At 45.2% G+C, this 20,775-nt stretch overlaps 2 protein-coding genes across 2 annotated transcripts in view; both read right to left on the bottom strand.

Annotated features, from left to right (window-relative positions):
- Nucleotides 1-200: 200 nt before the first annotated feature.
- On the bottom strand, nt 201-8,306 carry LOC109909767 (leukocyte elastase inhibitor). Its single transcript, XM_020508783.2, has 7 exons — nt 8,169-8,306; nt 7,544-7,742; nt 3,010-3,150; nt 2,633-2,750; nt 2,229-2,371; nt 1,383-1,550; nt 201-1,194 (listed from the first exon to the last, which is right to left on the bottom strand). The coding sequence occupies exons 2-7, from the start codon at nt 7,709-7,711 to the stop codon at nt 793-795; spliced, it is 1,140 nt and encodes a 379-aa protein (XP_020364372.1). The 5' UTR covers nt 7,712-7,742; nt 8,169-8,306; the 3' UTR covers nt 201-792.
- A 111-nt stretch (nt 8,307-8,417) lies between these two features.
- LOC109909764 (zinc finger CCHC domain-containing protein 2) overlaps nt 8,418-20,775 on the bottom strand; it is an 81,673-nt gene continuing 69,315 nt past the window's right edge. Inside the window, exons 10-14 of the mRNA XM_020508782.2 lie at nt 17,780-17,844; nt 15,826-15,911; nt 13,930-14,046; nt 12,222-13,643; nt 8,418-11,792 (exon numbers count right to left, since the gene is read on the bottom strand). Of these exons, the coding sequence (XP_020364371.2) occupies nt 11,731-11,792; nt 12,222-13,643; nt 13,930-14,046; nt 15,826-15,911; nt 17,780-17,844 (1,752 nt within the window). The 3' untranslated portion in view covers nt 8,418-11,730. The remainder of the gene's footprint in view (nt 11,793-12,221; nt 13,644-13,929; nt 14,047-15,825; nt 15,912-17,779; nt 17,845-20,775) is intronic.

Genomic DNA, 20,775 nt, shown 5'->3' with positions numbered 1-20,775 from the left:
AGAGGGTGGAGTTCAGAAGGTCAGTCATGTTGGTCAAGGAGTTGGCCAATGCTGCGATAAGATAGAGTACCACAGTATGAGGCATAATGCCCATAAAACCTAGCGCTCAAACAGGGAAACGGTTCCTATTGTTTTTCTACCATTCATTTGCCCCCCCCCCAAAGAAGATTTTAGAAACACTCAAAATAAGGGCTGTTGTGTAGGCTTAGCATCTCTATGACAATATGACTTTTTATTATACACCAACATGAATAACAGTGTTAGATTTGTGCTAGCCGGGGTCCTTGGGATGTCCCTACCCCATTGTCAATGGGTCGGTAAGGGTTATGGTAAAGGGGAGTGGTTAGGATAGGGATGTCAAAAGGAGCCCAGATAGCACTGATCATTTGTACATACATAGTAACTTCGATTTGGAAGTGTGACTAACAAGACCCACACTTTAGTTGATATATACTCTTTACTATTCTGTAAACATAGTTGCTTAATTGAATAGAACAGCAGTATTCAAATCAGAAGACTAGGAGTTCGTAAGCAAAACGAAAAGTACAAAAACACGTTTGAGGATAATGGTATTTGAATTAGGTGGTCAGAAGAGACAAACATTGATCATGGTAAGGTAAAAATATACATCATACCAGTAAGAAAATTCCTCAAAACATCATTTCACCACAAATATACTCAACACATCATTTTTTTGGGGACAAAGATCACCAAGCACAGATGCTGATGTAGCAGCTTCCGTAATATACATCTCTTTAATACCCAAGTGGAATGTCCCATTTACTAAAGCTCCTAAGGGGAGCAGTAGCGACCATAGAACAGAATGCTCTCGGTGTTGTGGCTGATGAAGAAGAGAAAGGGGTGGTCGGCCACAAATTTGGGGGTCCTCAAGGCACAGCGCATCCCCATAATGGCGGCCGTGGCACTCGCCGCCTCTGTGCCCTCCTCGTTGACCTCCACAAAGGCCCTGTGCACCACCTCGGACAGCTCCAAGTCGTTGCTGGGTGACAAGCCAGAGAAGTCTCCCTTTGAGAGGTCGAAGGCGTCCGTCATGCCCATGCTGATCAGCAAGTCCTTCAGGTCAAGGGTCTCCTCCAGCTTGAACTTAGGCAGGCCCACCTGAACCTCCACTGTGTCCATCATGTCAGGCCTGGTCCACGCCACAATTTTCTCATAGGTCAGCAGCTTCTCCAGCTGTGTTTTTTTTTTTTGGGGGGGGGGGGGAGCAGTCATGACTGACACTTCTAAAAATATGAGAATGACAGACTGATTTTGGTTTGAGATAACCCTCTAATTACCATAATGCAGGTATTTGCCGTGCAGTTACCTGTATTGTTTTAGGCCACAAACCCCATGTTGCTGACGGAGTAAACATGTCCTACCTTCTGCAGACCAGTGACGTGGTCCTCCATGTCGTTGGGGAGTATGATGAACATGCTCAGTTCGTTCCCCTCGTATTGCAGACACAGGATCTGGCAGTTGGCCTCAGGGATGAAGGCTAGGGGGAACTTGGCCGTCTGACACATCATTTTCACTGGCTTACACTCATTCTGGATCCAATGAAAGGTGGTGTCAAATTATTGTGTAGTCACAAATTACCATGGTTGCAAAAGTTACTCATTGATTGTCATGAAAGTGAATCAAGCTACACATGGTAAATAAATAAAAATATTATAAAAATAAATATGTGGTTTGGTGAAAGTCACCTCTTTTGCCTTAGAAGCGCAACTCTAAAGACTCATGATGAATGATCACAGGGGGTGCTAACTACAGCCACCAGGGGGTGCTAACTACAGCCACCAGGGGGTGCTAACTACAGCCACCAGGGGGTGCTAACTACAGCCACCAGGGGGTGCTAACTACAGCCACCAGGGGGTGCTAACTACAGCCACCAGGGGGTGCTAACTACAGCCACCAGGGGGTGCTAACTACAGCCACCAGGGGGTGCTAACTACAGCCACCAGGGGGTGCTAACTACAGCCACCAGGGGGTGCTAACTACAGCCACCAGGGGGTGCTAACTACAGCCACCAGGGGGTGCTAACTACAGCCACCAGGGGGTGCTAACTACAGCCACCAGGGGGTGCTAACTACAGCCACCAGGGGGTGCTAACTACAGCCACCAGGGGGTGCTAACTACAGCCACCAGGGGGTGCTAACTACAGCCACCAGGGGGTGCTAACTACAGCCATTAGAACAATAGGTTATTTTTGTCAGGTTGGTTGGTACCTTGTTCAGTTTGAACTGACCATCACTGGTGCTGGCCTCCTTGAACTTCTTACACCAGTTACCTTTGAAGTAGATGGCGTTCACCAACACCAGTCTGGTCAGGTGGTCGACAACCCCCTCCGGCAACAGGTCCTTTATTTTCTCTACAACAAAAATACAGAGACTAGAGGTGATAATTACTTTCTTCTTCTACAGCTTTGTTGCAAACAGCAGATGCATCAAGGACACCTAATGGAGGAAATAAATGTATTCTCAATCTAGTGGTCCCTTAAAGATTTTTACACCCCGAATGAGAATAGTTAAACATTTTAGTGAATAATATCAATACATAGGCTGTTAATTATTATTTTAAAGAAAAGTTAATGTTTTTGTGCAGATGGAGACAGCTTTTGGCCTCTATTCACCAGAGGTCTGCTTCTCCACCCAAGCATTAATGTTCTTTCTAGAAGCCTCCGCGTTGGACTTGAAGTCCACAGCCTCCAGCTCAGCATTGTAGTGCTTCTTGGTGTCCCCGTTGAAAGTCTGTCACATTTACCACAGACGTAAGAGGATTAAGACAGTCAATATCCTAACTTTATAAACCCCTTAGTACGCAAAATAAAGAGTCTCGTCTACAATGGACTAGACTATGTACAGTTCGTCATAGAATGTATAGGACATCCTGGAAATTGCTAGTGTGCTTTACCTCTTTGCATAATGACTTTCTAATAGTCATTGGGGGTCATTTCAGAAAGAAAAATGAATTTGAGATGCAACACTTACTCCACATTGTGGACGTTACCTCAACAAACTGGTAAGACTGTTCTCCGTACAGGCGATTGGCCAGGCTCAGTGAGTATGGGGCTCCCTGCAGGTTCAGGTCATGAATGAGTTTGCCGAAGCTAACATGGATGTCACCCGTAGCTTTGTTGAAGCACATCGTCTAGTGACAAAAGTAGGGGGGGGGGACCCCAACAAAAAAAATCATTTACATGTACCTAATGTGACATTGTGGTTGAATCTTCCTGTGACATCCATTTGTCACTTAGACAAGCCCAGATTACATTCGTGTTGCTGAACTATTTCAAAATGATTGGTTTGTGACCAGAACTTCCCGTTTATATTTCCTTATCAACAATTATAAAAAATAAAAAATAACACATTGAAACCTTGAGAAAATAAACTAGTATTCCCTCCAGTCTCAAATAAAATTGTATTTGTCACATGTGCCAAATACAACAGGTGTTGTGAAACACCTACTTACAAGCCCATAAATCAACAATGCAGTTAATGATAAAAGTAGAGTAACAATAGCGAGGCGATATACACAGGAGCTGCTGCTACATGTGTATAGGGTGAATATCCCATAAATAAAACCACCTGCAGTAGTACCGTGTTCCCAGCAGGGGTGTATTCAATAGTCACACAGTAGCAAAACATTGTTGAAACGGAAACAGTTTACGACAAACTGAAAACGCTTTGCAACGTAAACAAGTTTCTATTGGACAAATTCAGGTAGGTAGAGGTCCCTCCCAGTTTCATTCCTTTGAAAAACGTTTATTTTTATCTATATATATATATATATATATATTTTTTTACAACAGTCCAAAAGTTTTTCTACAAACTGCGACTACCTCACCAAAAGCGCAACAGTATCTAGCGGACAGCCTTTGAACCCCCTAGGTTACTCATTCCTTACTATATACAGGGATAAACACCACCAGAATCAGCAGAAGCTGGGGCTCTTTATGTGGAGTTCAGGTTAAGAAGTCAGAATGCTTCCCATCCCAAACAGTTTGTGCATATATTAAAATGACAACATTTTGTGACGGTCTTGTTGGTCTTTGGTAAGGGGTTTTTCGGCGGTTCATGCACATTGTTTTCTTGGGGCAGCCGAAGCCCACACCCCTTCGCCGATTGGTCAACATTGAATCCCTACTGAAGTGTTTGTTGCCATTCAATGACAGACAATTCGTTTTCATGCACACTCACTTGAGAAATACTGCACCAAACATCTAAGTTGGATGTAAAATGTAATGACTAAGATCCCTACGACTTAACGACTAAATTAATGACAGATTTCTTGAATTATCATAGTTTAATTCGGACTATTTTTAGGAAGTGTATAAAGGCTACTAGAGCTGGGAATTACCAAGGACTATACTGAGGAACATCAACACACCATATTATCACCATACTGAGAGACCTCACCATATTGAGGGACCTCACCATATTATTACAATACTTATCTGCCGATACAATATATAGTGATTCAATTCTGATTTATTGCGAGATGACGGTCCAAACCTATTGCATGTCGGCTGCAGAAAGCCATGAGAAAACAAGGTTGATCAGTTATGGAAATGAAAAAAAAAAAAGCAGAACACTAATTAGCTCCCTAAATAAAAGAAACAAGTTATGAAAAAAAAAAGTTTGTGCAGGTATAGCCAACTAGCACAAAATAATATTGCGATATTGTTGATATGATACAGAGTGACAAACATTCCATAATGTAGCTGTATAGATTTATACCCATCAATGATTGGCTGTAGCATATCACAATGGACTAGCTTTTGTTCTAGTTTTGCAAGAGAAGGTCTTATTAAAAAGGTTTCTTAAAGTAGTGTGCGAGCACACGTTCGTTTTGCTTAGCCGTGTCTGGCTAGGCGCCAGCCGGACCGAAGGCTTTAGCCTCTTTAGGTTTGTGTGCGTCGGCAAAGCAGAGACCCAGGAGACATCAGCGGGACAGAGACCCAGCGGACATCGAAGTGGGTGGAATGACACTTGTAGTGTTGAGTCCTTGACAGGAAATTGAGACCACCCCTGCCATATTTGTTCTGTGAACATTACTCAACAGGAAAGCATCATTAGTGTCCCACCATCACTTACTTGAGACTCATTTTAATGACCTTAAACTTCACACCACCGATCTTGCTTGCATCACTAGAGGTAGGGATTGCATGAACTGAACATAGACTAAGTAGCTTTCCCCCCCGTTTGTTCATGTCAGGGCCTCGCCCTCTAATATTGCAACCCTTGTTTTCCTGTCATGGCTACAACCTAGTCTAAAACAAATAGGAAGAGCCGAGAGCCTGATGAGATATTACCTCACAATATATACAACTACATTACCCTCCATGTTGCCACAGTAAAAGGCAGTGTGTAGGGCTGACCAATAACCTTCATTTTATAGATCAGATGACAAGGACATCATGGATAGGTTAGCCATGTCAGCCACGCCTATTCATCCCAGAAAACCTGTGGGAAAAACCTTTCCAGTGAACGTAAGGGATAACTCACGTAGAGCCTTTAATTTCTCCGATTTTTTATTAATTGACGGAAGTTGAGACGATATAGGGTGAAGAACTATAACAGACAGGACGATATGACAAGTCAAATGCTAGCCACCATTATCCAATCTTTGTTGCTAGTGAACAGTCCAAACTATTTTCATCAAACACATTGAACAAAAATATAAAACATATTTTTTTTTAAACACATGTAAAGTCCATGTTTAGTTTGATGCCTTCACTGTTATTTTACAATGTAGAAAATAGTACAAATAAAAACCCTTGAATGGATAAGTGTCCAAACTGTTGACTGGTACTGTATGTGTGTGTGATGTTGTAGCCAACATAATGTAGTTGTTGTAGATGTAGATGTAGCCAACATAATGTAGATGTAGCCAACATAATGTAGATGTTGTAGCCGTAGCCAACATAATGTAAATGTTGTAGCCGTAGCCAACATAATGTAAATGTTGTAGCCGTAGCCAACATAATGTAAATGTTGTAGCCGTAGCCAACATAATGTAAATGTTGTAGCCGTAGCCAACATAATGTAAATGTTGTAGCCGTAGCCAACATAATGTAAATGTTGTAGCCGTAGCCAACATAATGTAAATGTTGTAGCCGTAGCCAACATAATGTAAATGTTGTAGCCGTAGCCAACATAATGTAAATGTTGTAGCCGTAGCCAACATAATGTAAATGTTGTAGCCGTAGCCAACATAATGTAAATGTTGTAGCCGTAGCCAACATAATGTAAATGTTGTAGCCGTAGCCAACATAATGTAAATGTTGTAGCCGTAGCCAACATAATGTAAATGTTGTAGCCGTAGCCAACATAATGTAAATGTTGTAGCCGTAGCCAACATAATGTAAATGTTGTAGCCGTAGCCAACATAATGTAAATGTTGTAGCCGTAGCCAACATAATGTAAATGTTGTAGCCGTAGCCAACATAATGTAAATGTTGTAGCCGTAGCCAACATAATGTAAATGTTGTAGCCGTAGCCAACATAATGTAAATGTTGTAGCCGTAGCCAACATAATGTAAATGTTGTAGCCGTAGCCAACATAATGTAAATGTTGTAGCCGTAGCCAACATAATGTAAATGTTGTAGCCGTAGCCAACATAATGTAAATGTTGTAGATGTAGCCAACATAATGTAAATGTTGTAGATGTAGCCAACATAATGTAAATGTTGTAGATGTAGCCAACATAATGTAAATGTTGTAGATGTAGCCAACATAATGTAACTGTAGTCTATTCATTCCTGTACCACAACACTGGAAATGTGCCATCTAAATAGGACAAGATAGTTGGATAAGAGAGAGAGATATATATATATATTATATAAAAATAAATACATTTCTCACCTGGCCTTCGTTTCTCAGAAACAAGAATAGACTGACGAAATGCATTAGAAAAGTCTTTGTTTCTGGCCATTTTGAGCCTGTAATCAAACCCATAAATGCTGATGGTCCAGATACTCAACTTGCCCAAAGGCCAGTTTTACTGCTTCTTTAAAATCAGACCAACAGTTTTCAGTTGTGCTAACATAACGCCAAAAGGGTTTTCTAAATGATCAGTTAGCCTTTTAAAAATGACACACTTGGATTAGCTAACACAACGTGCCATTGGAACACCGGAGTGATGGTTGCTGATAATGGGCCTCGTTATAGAATGTCTACATAGCCGTACATTTTAATAAATAAAAAATACGTTTCCAGCTACAATAGTCATTAACAATGTATACACTGGATTTCTAAATCAATTTGATGTCATTTTAAGCTACGTTGTCCTAATTAGATAGCACAAACATGACTGGTACTATATGTTAATTTTGTTGTTGTTGCCATTTAGCAGAAGTTTTAACCCAAAGTGATGTACATGTTATGTGTGTATACATTTTGTGTAGTTGGTCATGGTAAACAAAGCCAAAGTCCTGGCGTTACAAGGGCCATACTCCACCGAGTCATACAGGATAACTACGGTTTTACAGTGTGTCGTATCGACGGAACAACGAAAATAAAACGGGTCACACGGACTCACCTCTGACATCTGAGTAGCAGTGTTGCCCCTGGCACCCAGAAAAACCATGGCGAGGGCAGCGGAGATGCTGAGAGGAGAGTACAAAACATTTCCCTTCTTGTTCTTCTCGGTGATCTTCTTGAACAACGCCAGGGTGAAGTTAGTATTGGCTACAGACACGGCTGCCATTGTAACTGGTGGGAGAGGAAGGCAGGCAGAACTTGGAAAGAAAAGTGAAACGTGTTAGTATCAGTGAAACAGACCAGTCAATGAATGGGACGCAATTATCCATCTAATGCGGATGTTACTTTTGAAAAAAGTACGCAAAAAAAACAAACAAACAGAAAGCAGCTAGTTAACGTTACACCTAAATGATAAAATGTCCCGTCCTCTCTGATGTTACATTTATGCTATTCTCCTGATTTGAGCGGTGGCCAAATGTTTGATCACGTCCAGGTAGCCAAGCAGACATCAATAGTTATGTTAAGTAAATCGGCAAGTAATTCACCAATTAAACAAGACAAAAAGTCGTAGCTAATCGTAACTTCAACAGAAAGTTGTCCAGATCAACAGAGTAAACCTTCCTAAAATATGTTCAGCACCGTCACCAGTTGATTGGGGGAAATAGTATATAGCAGCTACTCACCAAAGACTGGTTATTTGTGAATGTCAGGTGGTCCTTTTCCAGACAGGTGGTTTTCTACAGACACGTTCCAGGGAACCATCTATTAAACAATTAACTGCAGACACACACGGTGGCCTGTCAAAGTGCGCTTTTCAATTATTTTCAGCTGACTACTACGGCAAACCAACTGGATCAAACGAATGTACAGTACTATGAAGTAAAAAACGACATCCAAGCAGTGTATGGTCTAAATATACACAGAGTGAAATAAACAAGAATAATTATTTTGTATTTATTGCTGTTAATTCAAGGAAAACAGATCAACAATTTGCATAAAAACCCAATTCGTTTTAGAAATATATTTGACATTTCCAGTACAATAACATTTACATAAAGAGTACAGTAAACATACACCCGAAGGTAACAGTGAGTGTACCCCATACAGTACAGCCTTTTTTAACCGGGAAAGTTTAACAAGTTTAACTGGCAGGTTCATATGTACAATCGTCCTCCGACCTCACATGGTTCTTCAATCATCCATACAATTCTGTCCAGATGTTTTCTTTCCCCTGTGTTCAACACATGTCCACCCCGTTTTTGAATCAAATTCCAAGTTTGCTTCAACATTTTAGGTACATGTAAGAAATATCTGCTTCCGTCAAATCAAACCGAAGAGATTTAGGGGGGGGGGGGGCAGCTTTTTAATCATGTTTTTGGAGGGAAAGTGTGGCTATTAATGAAAATTGACAAAACTTATCATATCAACAAATGAGTGTGTACTCCGTATGCACAAGTGTAATATACACAGTGGGGAGAACAAGTATTTGATACACTGCCGATTTTGCAGGTTTTCCTACTGACAAAGCATGTAGAGGTCTGTGATTTTTTATCATAGGTACACTTCAACTGTGAGAGCCGGAATCTAAAACAAAAATCCAGAAAATCACATTGTATGATTTTTAAGTAATTAAATGTGCATTTTATTGCATGACGGTGAGGGATCAGCCCAGAACTACACGGCATGTGCAGTTAATACAGGTAATGAGTGGAGAACAGGAGGACTTCTTAAAGAAAAACTAACAGGTCTGTGAGAGACGGAATTCTTACTGGTTGGTAGGTGATCAAATACTTTGCCAATGACCATCTGGATGATCCAGAGGAGGAATGGGAGAAGGTCATATGGTCTGATGAGACAAAAATAGAGCTTTTTGGTCTAAACTCCACTCGCCGTGTTTGGAGGAAGAAGAAGGATGAGTACAACCCCAAGAACACCATCCCAACCGTGAAGCATGGAGGTGGAAACATCATTCTTTGGGGATGCTTTTCTGCAAAGGGGACAAATACTTGTTCTCCCCACTGTACATGCACATCTTTTACAACTTGTAGACCCCAAATCTTAAGACAGACATGAAAGAGTTCTAAATCATTGAGAATTCTCTCAAGTCTGAGAAGGCAAGGATTGACTTTAAGGTCTGAAAAGGCACTTGCCCATTAGGGTAAGTCAAGAGCATTTTTATTTGGTTTACCCGAAGATTATGATCACTTGCCCCCCCCCCCCCCCAGTTACAGGCAGAAGTACCATATATTTCCTGCCTTTCACCTACACATACGGGGGGAATCAAACAGATGTATTGAATTCTTTGCATTTTGTATATCAGTGAAAAAAATCAGAGCGGGCTAAAGATTCCAGACTGCCATAAAATGTCTGTCTTTCACTTTAAACAATGGGGAGGACCAAGAAAGATCAGATTTAGTCTACTGGAATGCTTTGCAGTTTGGTTATTTTCACTTTTTAAAATATTTTTTATCAATCCCTGGAAAGCTACTGATCCTGATACCCCAAACAACTCCAGTCAGACACCTCCATTAGTGCTCACGCTAATCGTGTTCATACTCCACATGAAAACACACACAATTCGTAGTGTGTATGTGCATATTTCTTTGATGTACATTTACCAATGTACCAAACATATGCCATACAGTTAGATCTCACAGCTGCATTTTAAATGAAGAAGTGGGAATAAATATAATGAATCTCCAGAAAAGTTACATGATATCTGCCTTGGCCACCACAGTCCTGTAGAAATGGCTCAAAGAAAATATAGTTATTTTCAGAGGAGAACAGTGTTATCAATAGCCAAATAGTGGCCCCGACTCTGCAGGTCAGGTCAGAGAATACTGGATGTAGGGACAACAGTGTATATTGTCAGAGCTTCACTGTTGCAATAACATCTGGCTCTAGTTCTTCTAGAACTGCTTCAGTGCACTTGAGAAACTTCAGAATTCCTGGTAGTTGTAGTGCATTTTGTCAAAGATTATAACTAAAATAAACACCCAGCAGCATTTAACTTCAACATGACAAACATGATGATTAAAAATGTCTTACTCATTATGCTTCACATTATTATCAAGTGGCAAATGATTTAATAAACATGTTTTGATACTGCCAGATTCCTTACATTAAAAAAACAAAGAAATATGTTGTACATTCATAAACACTGGAGCAAAAAATATTTTTAAAATAATACCAGCTTTTTATTTTTTTTACATTAACTTTTTTGTTTGTACTCATCTTTCGTAGTTGTACAGTTAAACCATTCGAATCCTCGTCCAATAACAATAAGGAGGCATAAATATACCGCTGTAAAAATGAAGTATAGGAAACTCTTTAATCGAGATCACGCAGAATCCCCATGTATTCAGAAAACAAAATCATTTCCCGAGCTCACACACTCTAAGAGACATGGTGTCATTTACCAAGCTCCCATACACTAAGAGACGTGGTGTCATTTCCCAAGCTCCCATACTCTAAGAGACGTGGTGTCATTTCCCAAGCTCACACACTCTAAAATATGTGGTGTCATTTTCCCAAGCTCCCACACTCTAAAATACGTGGTGTCATTTTCCCAAGCTCCCATACTCTAAAATACGTGGTGTCATTTTCCCAAGCTCACACACTCTAAGAGACGTGGTGTCATTTCCCAAGCTCCCATACACTAAGAGACGTGGGGTCATTTTCCCAAGCTCCCACACTCTAAAATATGTGGTGTCATTTTCCCAAGCTCACACACTCTAAAATACGTGGTGTCATTTTCCCAAGCTCCCACACTCTAAAATATGTGGTGTCATTTTCCCAAGCTCACACACTCTAAAATACGTGGTGTCATTTACCAAGCTCCCATACTCTAAGAGACGTGGTGTCATTTCCCAAGCTCCCATACTCTAAGAGACGTGGTGTCATTTTCCCAAGCTCCCACACTCTAATATCAAAAACAAGTTAGTGAACACGAGCTGCTTGCTGTCTTGTGCCAGTTTTCAGTGCAAAATACCAAAAGCCTCTAAGGGATCAGTGGGGGGGGGGTGCGTCTCTATGGAAACAAGACAGCTTCACTCTCAGCTGTGACGGGGACGTAGAGGACGTCTCCGCCACAAGTACTCAGGACCCTCCTCACACACGCTCTTTAAAAAGGTCAAACCAACAATGACAATGACTGAGAAACATCAGAGTGAAACCCTCTTGAAACGGAGGGTTCTCTTGGACCGCTCGTGACAAGGAACCAGATGACGGAACGAAAAGACGTGTTCAGCTGGCGTTGTCTAGTCCTTCTGAAGAGTGGGAGGCGGCGTACTTCAGCCGAAAGCTGCCTGAAAAACAGAGAGGGGACGGCGTCAGTGGAACAAAGAAGACAATACAAAATGGGAGGATTAAAATAACCTCCGAAAAATTAAGCAAAGAGACAAGAAACCACTGAGATGAATTCCCAAAATGCACCTGAGCGGTTGGGATTTTTCTTTTCATTTTTAACTGCTAAGAGAGAGTTTTGAGAGAAAAACGTCCACAGATCTCCTGAGATGAGTGAGAGCACTTTAACAGCAGCTCCTGGCTGTAAATAAGTCCTGCCAATGGAGGTGGGGAGGGTTACTGCAAAGGTGTGCCTTCCCAAACTTGGTCAAGGGTACCCTCTGTGTGGGTGGGTGTAGGGTTATAAAGCACTGGTATGTGATAGAGAGTAAGAGCGGGCTGAGGGGCCGAATGGGTCCATCTGAAGAGGCCCCTGGCCGTGGCGTTATTACCTTGCTGTGATGAATCAACAGAGGGCTGTTTGCAGTCCTGTGCGTAGTGCCCACTGACCCCACAGTTGTAGCAGGAGACGTTGCCGTTGTTCTTGTTGACGCCGACCGCTCCCCCCAGGGCCCCTCCGCCACCTCCCGAACCGGGCACCATACCCACGCTGGAGGGGTACATGTGCGGGTAGAAACGGTTGAAGGGCGACACCATCTGTTGGAGGCTATAGCCTAGCTGGGTGCCCAGTACATGGTCAGAATGGGTGTGCAGCAGGGTCTGGCCAGCGTAAGGGGCGGGGGGGAAGAATGTCAGCTGGGCCTGGCCGTTGCTTTGCGGGGGCGGCTGGTTGAGGTAGTTGCTGGCGCACAGGGACGTGAGCTGGAAGATGGGCGGCGCACCAAACACCTGCCGTGGCGCCATCTGGTGGGGAAAGAAAAACGATGGCGCTGTACGGCTGTTGCCGCAGCCGCCTCGGCAACCGCACGCCCCGCAGCACATGGCCTGTTCCTGGTGAGTTGTCTGCTGCTGCTGTTGTTGTTGTTGTGGTTGCGCCTGTTGCTGGGCGACGGAGTTACTGGTGCTGTTGACGTAGGAGGTGGAGTCGGTCTGGGTTGAGCCGGGCGCTGGGCTGGGGTTGTGGGTGGGTACGGACGGGGGCACCACCGCCTGAACCTGTCCAGGGGAAGGCGCTACCCCTAGTGTGGCCATGACGGAAGTGGGGATGGGAGCCATAGTGTACAGGGAGGGCAGGCCCGAGAAAAGGGACACATCTGGGTGCTTGATGTGAGGGATGCTAAGGTCCCCCAGGGGTACGGATGGGGTTAGGGGGGCGGCAGGGTCTGGGTTGGAGTAGGCAGGCTGCAGGGGTGAGGCATAGGGCGGACCAGGGGTGATGACACTTATAGCTTCCACCAGGGGCTGGTGGGCAGGGAGGGTGGTGACACCCTCAGAGCTGGCAGTGGTCTGTGGAGGGGCTGTCTTGAAGTGCTGGACCGGGAGCTGCAGGGCAGGGCTGCCAGGGGAGTGTAAGCCCAGGGCTAGGGAGCCAAACCCTGGGAGTACCATGGGCACTGCAGCAGGGGCATCCCTCTGCTCTGGATCCCCTGGCACGGGAACTGGCACGGTGGTGGACGTAGGCTCTTGGAGGACCAGGGGCACCTGCATGATCAGCCCTCCGACCACCTTGTTGTCTACCAGGGCAGCTGCCACCTGGTGGGGGGGCATGACTGGCAGAGGGGCATCGACAGGTAGTGCACCGTTGGGCAATATGCAGGGCAGGGTGTGCATGAAGGTGTTTGGGGGATAGTCAAGGCTGGGGGGCTCCCCAACAGGCTTGGCAGAGACCAGGTGGTGGATGGTGGGCATGGCCCCACCGGCAACCTCCTGCCAGGGAAAGAAGGAGTCCGCTGGGCCCTGGGTACTGTCCGTATCTGGGTGAGGGTGAGAGCGAGAGAGAGTGAGAGAATGAAAGCGAGAGAGAATTAAAGAGAGAGCGAGAGAGAGGGATAGAGAGGGAGAGAGAGGGAGAGAATGAAAGAGAGAACGAGAGAGAGGGATAGAGAGAGAGGGAGAGAATGAAAGAGAGAGCGCGAGAAAGAGGGAGAGAATGAAAGAGAGAGCGAGCGAGAGGGATAGAGAGGGAGAACAAAAGTCTTAGTGATGTCCCAAAAATAAGACAAGCCCAAAATCTAATCATGGTATATGTGTCTGTCTCACCTTTATCCTTTTCGTCCTCGCTGTCCAGGCTCTCTGGTTCGTGGTGCTGGGGGCTGAAGGCCGAGCTGTAGCTCTCAGACGAGGTTTCGCCGTATACCTCCTGACTGGAGTCTCCGTCTAGACACAAATACAACCCCAACATTCATTCAATTAGATTTAGTTCAAATATGATTTGCAAACCTTTGATTTACATCAAATCAACCTGAAGGCATATGCGTATGACTGAGACACACAGATAAGCAGATCAGATGTTGACTGAAAAGCTATGCCTTATAAACTTGTACAACATTGCTCTCTGTTGGTTGAATGTAGTTACTACAAGTAGTAAAACCTAAACTCACCAATGGCGAGCGTGTAAAGTGTGTATGATTTATTTTAGAAAGCATTGTTTTGAATTATAATGACCCAACCGAATCCTCTTATAATGACCCAACCGAATCCTCTTATAATGACCCAACCGAAGACTCTGATAATGACCCAACCGAATCCTCTGATAATGACCTAACCGAATCCTCTTATAATGACCCAACCGAATCCTCTGATAATGACCCAACCGAAGCCTCTGATAATGACCCAACCGAAGCCTCTGATAATGACCCAACCGAAGCCTCTTATAATGACCCAACCGAAGCCTCTTATAATGACCCAACCGAAGCCTCTTATAATGACCCAACCGAAGTCTCTTATAATGACCCAACCGAAGCCTCTTATAATGACCCAACCGAAGCCTCTTATAATGACCCAACCGAAGCCTCTTATAATGACCCAACCGAATCCTCTTATAATGACCCAACCGAATCCTCTTATAATGACCCAACCGAAGCCTCTTATAATGACCCAACCGAAGCCTCTTATAATGACCCAACCGAAGCCTCTGATAATGACCCAACCGAAGCCTCTGATAATGACCCAACCGAAGCCTCTGATAATGACCCAACCGAAGCCTCTGATAATGACCCAACCGAATCCTCTTATAATGACCCAACCGAAGCCTCTGATAATGACTCAACCGAAGCCTCTGATAATGACCCAACCGAAGCCTCTTATAATGACCCAACCGAAGCCTCTTATAATGACCCAACCGAATCCTCTTATAATGACCCAACCGAATCCTCTTATAATGACCCAACCGAATCCTCTTATAATGACCCAACCGAATCCTCTTATAATGACCCAACCGAAGCCTCTGATAATGACCCAACCAAAGCCTCTGATAATGACCCAACCAAAGCCTCTGATAATGACCCAACCAAATCCTCTTATAATGACCCAACCGAATCATCTTATAATGACCCAACCGAAGCCTCTTATAATGACCCAACCGAAGCCTCGCTCAATTAGATTGTGTTTCTATTTTTGGGTTAAATCGTTGGCGCTGTAGTCACACAAAATAATATATATTTTTTGTTATTAATCACTTTCTTCTAGCTCCTTTTAATTGGAAGAGTTAGCTAGGTTCGATTAGACCAATTCATCCACTGATGGAAACATTGGAGATATGGACTATCCTGCTAGCATACAGTCCCTGCTCTGCCTGTCCCGTCCCTTTCCTCCCGCCTCGCTCTGCTTGCTCCGCCCTGCTCTGCTTGCTCCGCCCGCCTCGCTCTGCTTGCTCCGCCCGCCTCGCTCTGCTTGCTCCCCCCGCCTCGCTCTGCTTGCTCCGCCCTGCTCTGCTTGCTCCGCCCTGCTCTGCTTGCTCCGCCCGCCTCGCTCTGCCCGCCTCGCTCTGCCCGCCTCGCTCTGCTTGCTCCCCCCGCCTCGCTCTGCTTGCTCCGCCCACTTCTGGTGAGACTGTCGCTTAAGCCTTTTCCTCCAAACAACAACAACAAAAAACATCAAGCCATTTCAGAGCTTTAGGAAGAATATCAGGGCAAAATCATCTCCATCGATACCCACCTTTCCCTGTCGACTGTCGCACTCGCTGAGAGGCTGGTGGCACCATGCTCCCATTCGCCGCCAAGTATGCTTTCTTCCCCTTTTCCCTGAAGGAGGAGAGACAGAGATGAGGGTTCGTCGTCAGCGATACAGGATAAATGAGGGAGGTGAAGAGGAATTGAAGCCTGTTGCTCGACAGACTGGTTGGTAATAGACCCACTTCACCCTAGACCCACTTCAATTTGCTTACCGCCCCAATAGATCCACAGACGATGCAATCGCCATCACTCTGCACACTACCCTATCCCATCTGGACAAGAGGAATAACAATGTAAGAATGCAGTTCATTGACTACACCCCCCCCCCTCCCAGGTGATGAAGATAGGAAACATCACCTCCACTCCGCTGATCCTCAACACTGGGGCCCCACAAGGTTGTGTGCTCAGCCCCCTCCTGTACTCCTTGTTCACCCATGACTGCGTGACCAAGCACGCCTCCAACTGAATCATCAAGTTTGCAGACGACACAACAGTAGTAGGCCTGATTACCAACAATGATGGGACAGCCTATAAGGAGGAGGTGAGGGCCCTGGGAGTGCCTGGAAAACAACCTCTCGCTAAACATCAACAAAACAAAGGAGATGATCGTTGACTTCAGGAAACAGCAGAGGGAGCTCCCCCTTATCTACATCGATGGGACCGCAGTGGAGAAGGTGGAAAGCTTCCAAGTTCCTTGGCGTACACATCACTGACAAACTGAAATGGACCACCCACACAGACAGTGTGGTGAAGAATGTGAAACAGAGCCTCTTCAACCTCAGGAGGCTAAATGCTTGTCACCTAAAACCCTCACAAATTCTTACAGATGCACAATTGAAAGCGTCCTGTCAGGCTGTGTCACCACCTGGTACGGCAACTGAACCGCCCGCAACCGCAAGGATCTCCAGAGGGTGGAGCGGTCTGCCTAACGCATTACCAGGGGCAAACTACCTGCCCTCCAGGACACGTACACCACCCGATGTCACAGGAAGGCCAAAAAGATAATCAAGGACATCAACCACCCAAGCCACTGCCTGTTCACCCAGCTATCATTCAGAAGGCGAGGTCAGTAAAAGTGCATCAAAGCAGGGACCGAGAGACTGAAAAACAGTTTCTATCTCAAGGCCATCAGACTGTTAAACAGCCAACACTAGGACATTTGAGGCTGCTGCCTACAGGCATAGCCGAGGAATCACTGGCCACTTTAAGGAATGGAACACTAGTCACTTTAATAATGTTTACATATCTTAGTCCATTCTGACATCGCTCATCCATATGTATATCGTCTTAATGAATTCCTACTTAGATTTGTGTGTATTGGGTATATGTTGTGTAATTACGCTAGCGTAATGCTAGGTCCTCCCTGTCAGGCCCTGTTGTGGGGGGGATTGATTCTAACGCTCTTCTGTTAGCATGCTAGCTAGCATAATGTTAGGCCTTCTCTGACAGGCACCGCTGTGCTGGTGGGTATTTCCTGAACACAGTCCCACTGTTAGCTTTCTGTATCCGACGTTCCTCTCATAGTCAATCTACAGCCAAAGACAACAAACAAATGTGTCTACGAAGCAACACCTATCACAATGTAGAAACTGTACTGTCAGCAGGCTCAGTGTTGAGCCAGTATGTCTGTGCAGGGAAGTCTCTTCACTGTCAGTCAATGTCAGTACCCTTTTAGAAGGAGGGTAATAATGCCTGTATTCACTGGGTTAAGTGATCGACTGTCTTCGTGCCTCGTTCAAATGCTCTCACTGGCTTTTCTCAGTAGACCCTAGATGTAGAGCAGGGGCCGTTATGTATCCAGAGTCTGATCTAGGATCAGGTCCCCATGTCCATATAATCTCATGCATTGGTATCTAAAAGGCCAAACTGATCCTAAGTCAGCACTCCAACTCCTGATTGCCTGGTGGGTTGAACATTGATATAGCCGGTGATATTACCTGTCTGGTCCCAGTGGCTGCCTCATGCTGGCAGGGTGGTTGCCCCTCTTCTCACTGCCCTGATGCTGTGGACCAGATAGATAGAATTAGCTGTGTTAAAGTAGGGCTGGAGCAAAACCCTGAACACCCATTTGCTCTCTAGGAGGAAGTTACTTGACCCGAGTGTGCCTTTAAAACATATACTGTAGCTCCATTACACTATTTGCCAGAGCAGGAATGCCATAGAGCTGTTGCCTGTTACGTAACCCCTGTCACATGACGAGGGCCCCATGAATGAGGCATTGCTGGACTCTGACCCAGAGCTATAGCGGGTGGGGAGGGGGGGCGGGGTCAAAGGGCAGAGCTAACGCTGATAGCACTCGTATTGCTGCTGAGCTGGACTTGACTTTGGAGCACAAACACAAACATGCACTAACACATGCAACCACGCACGCACACACGCACACGCACACACACACACACACACACACACACACACACACACACACACACACACACACACACACATAGGTACTCTCCCCAACGTATTTGTACAGATACAGCCCTTGGTTCACCCCAGACCTGACTGCCCTCGACCAGCACAAAAACATCCTGTGGCGGACTGCAATAGCATCGAATAGTCCCTGTGATATGCAACTGTTCAGGGAAGTCCGGAACCAATACACGCAGTCAGTCAGGAAAGCTAAGGCCAGCTTCTTCAGGCAGAAGTTTGCATCCTGTAGCTCCAACTCCAAAAAGTTCTGGGACACTGTGAAGTCCATGGAGAACAAGAGCACCTCCTCCCAGCTGCCCACTGCACTGAGGCTAGGTAACACGGTCACCACTGATAAATCCATGATTATCGAAAACTTCAATAAGCATTTCTCAACGGCTGGCCATGCCTTCCGCCTGGCTACTTCAACCTCGGCCAACAGCTCCGCCCCCCCCGCAGCTCCTCGCCCAAGCCTCTCCAGGTTCTCCTTTACCCAAATCCAGATTGCAGATGTTCTGAAAGAGCTGCAAAACCTGTACCCGTACAAATCAGCTGGGCTTGACAATCTGGACCCTCTATTTCTGAAACTATCTGCCACCATTGTCGCAACCCCTATTACCAGCCTGTTCAACCTCTCTTTCATATCGTCTGAGATCCCCAAGGATTGGAAAGCTGCCGCAGTCATCCCCCTCTTCAAAGGGGGAGACACCCTGGACCCAAACTGTTACAGACCTATATCCATCCTGCCCTGCCTATCTAAGGTCTTCGAAAGCCAAGTCAACAAACAGGTCACTGACCATCTCGAATCCCACCGTACCTTCTCCGCTGTGCAATCTGGTTTCCGAGCCGGTCACGGGTGCACCTCAGCCACACTCAAGGTACTAAACGATATCATAACCGCCATCGATAAAAGACAGTACTGTGCAGCCGTCTTCATCGACCTTGCCAAGGCTTTCGACTCTGTCAATCACCATATTCTTATCGGCAGACTCAGTAGCCTCGGTTTTTCGGATGACTGCCTTGCCTGGTTCACCAATTACTTTGCAGACAGAGTTCAGTGTGTCAAATCGGAGGGCATGCTGTCCGGTCCTCTGGCAGTCTCTATGGGGGTGCCACAGGGTTCAATTCCTGTGTATATCAATGATGTTGCAATTGCTGCGGGCGACTCCCTGATCCACCTCTACGCAGACGACACCATTCTATATACTTTCGGCCCGTCTTTGGACACTGTGCTATCTAACCTCCAAACAAGCTTCAATGCCATACAACACTCCTTCCGTGGCCTCCAACTGCTCTTAAACGCTAGTAAAACCAAATGCATGCTTTTCAACCGGTCGCTGCCTGCACCCGCATGCCCGACTAGCATCACCACCCTGGATGGCTCCGACCTAGAATATGTGGACGTCTATAAGTACCTAGGTGTCTGGCTAGACTGCAAACTCTCCTTCCAGACTCATATCAAACATCTCCATTCGAAAATCAAATCAAGAGTCGGCTTTCTATTCCGCAACAAAGCCTCCTTCACTCACGCCGCCAAGCTTACCCTAGTAAAACTGACTATCCTACCGATCCTCGACTTCGGCGATGTCATCTACAAAATGGCTTCCAACACTCTACTCAGCAAACTGGATGCAGTCTATCACAGTGCCATCCGTTTTGTCACTAAAGCACCTTATACCACCCACCACTGCGACTTGTATGCTCTAGTCGGCTGGCCCTCGCTACATATTCGTCGCCAGACCCACTGGCTCCAGGTCATCTACAAGTCCATGCTAGGTAAAGCTCCGCCTTATCTCAGCTCACTGGTCACGATGGCAACACCCATCCGTAGCACGCGCTCCAGCAGGTGTATCTCACTGATCATCCCTAAAGCCAACACCTCATTTGGCCGCCTTTCGTTCCAGTACTCTGCTGCCTGTGACTGGAACGAATTGCAAAAATCGCTGAAGTTGGAGACTTTTATCTCCCTCACCAACTTCAAACATCAGCTATCTGAGCAGCTAACCGATCGATGCAGCTGTACATAGTCTATTGGTAAATAGCCCACCCTTTTTCACCTACCTCATCCCCATACTGTTTTTATTTATTTACTTTTCTGCTCTTTTGCACACCAATATCTCTACCTGTACATGACCATCTGATCATTCATCACTCCAGTGTTAATCTGCAAAATTTTAATTATTTGCCTACCTCCTCATGCCTTTTGCACACATTGTATATAGACTCCCCCTTTGTTCTCTACTGTGTTATTGACTTGTTAATTGTTTACTCCATGTGTAACTCTTTGTTGTCTGCTCACACTGCTATGCTTTATCTTGGCCAGGTCGCAGTTGCAAATGAGAACTTGTTCTCAACTAGCCTACCTGGTTAAATAAAGGTGTTCTCAACTAGCCTACCTGGTTAAATAAAGGTGTTCTCAACTAGCCTACCTGGTTAAATAAAGGTGTTCTCAACTAGCCTACCTGGTTAAATAAAGGTGTTCTCAACTAGCCTACCTGGTTAAATAAAGGTGTTCTCAACTAGC

This window comes from Oncorhynchus kisutch, linkage group LG18 (assembly GCF_002021735.2).
Source record: "Oncorhynchus kisutch isolate 150728-3 linkage group LG18, Okis_V2, whole genome shotgun sequence".
Classification (NCBI taxonomy): domain Eukaryota; kingdom Metazoa; phylum Chordata; class Actinopteri; order Salmoniformes; family Salmonidae; genus Oncorhynchus; species Oncorhynchus kisutch.
The sequence above is the reverse complement of the archived record's forward strand: the minus strand, read 5'-3'. Positions and strand labels throughout refer to the sequence as shown.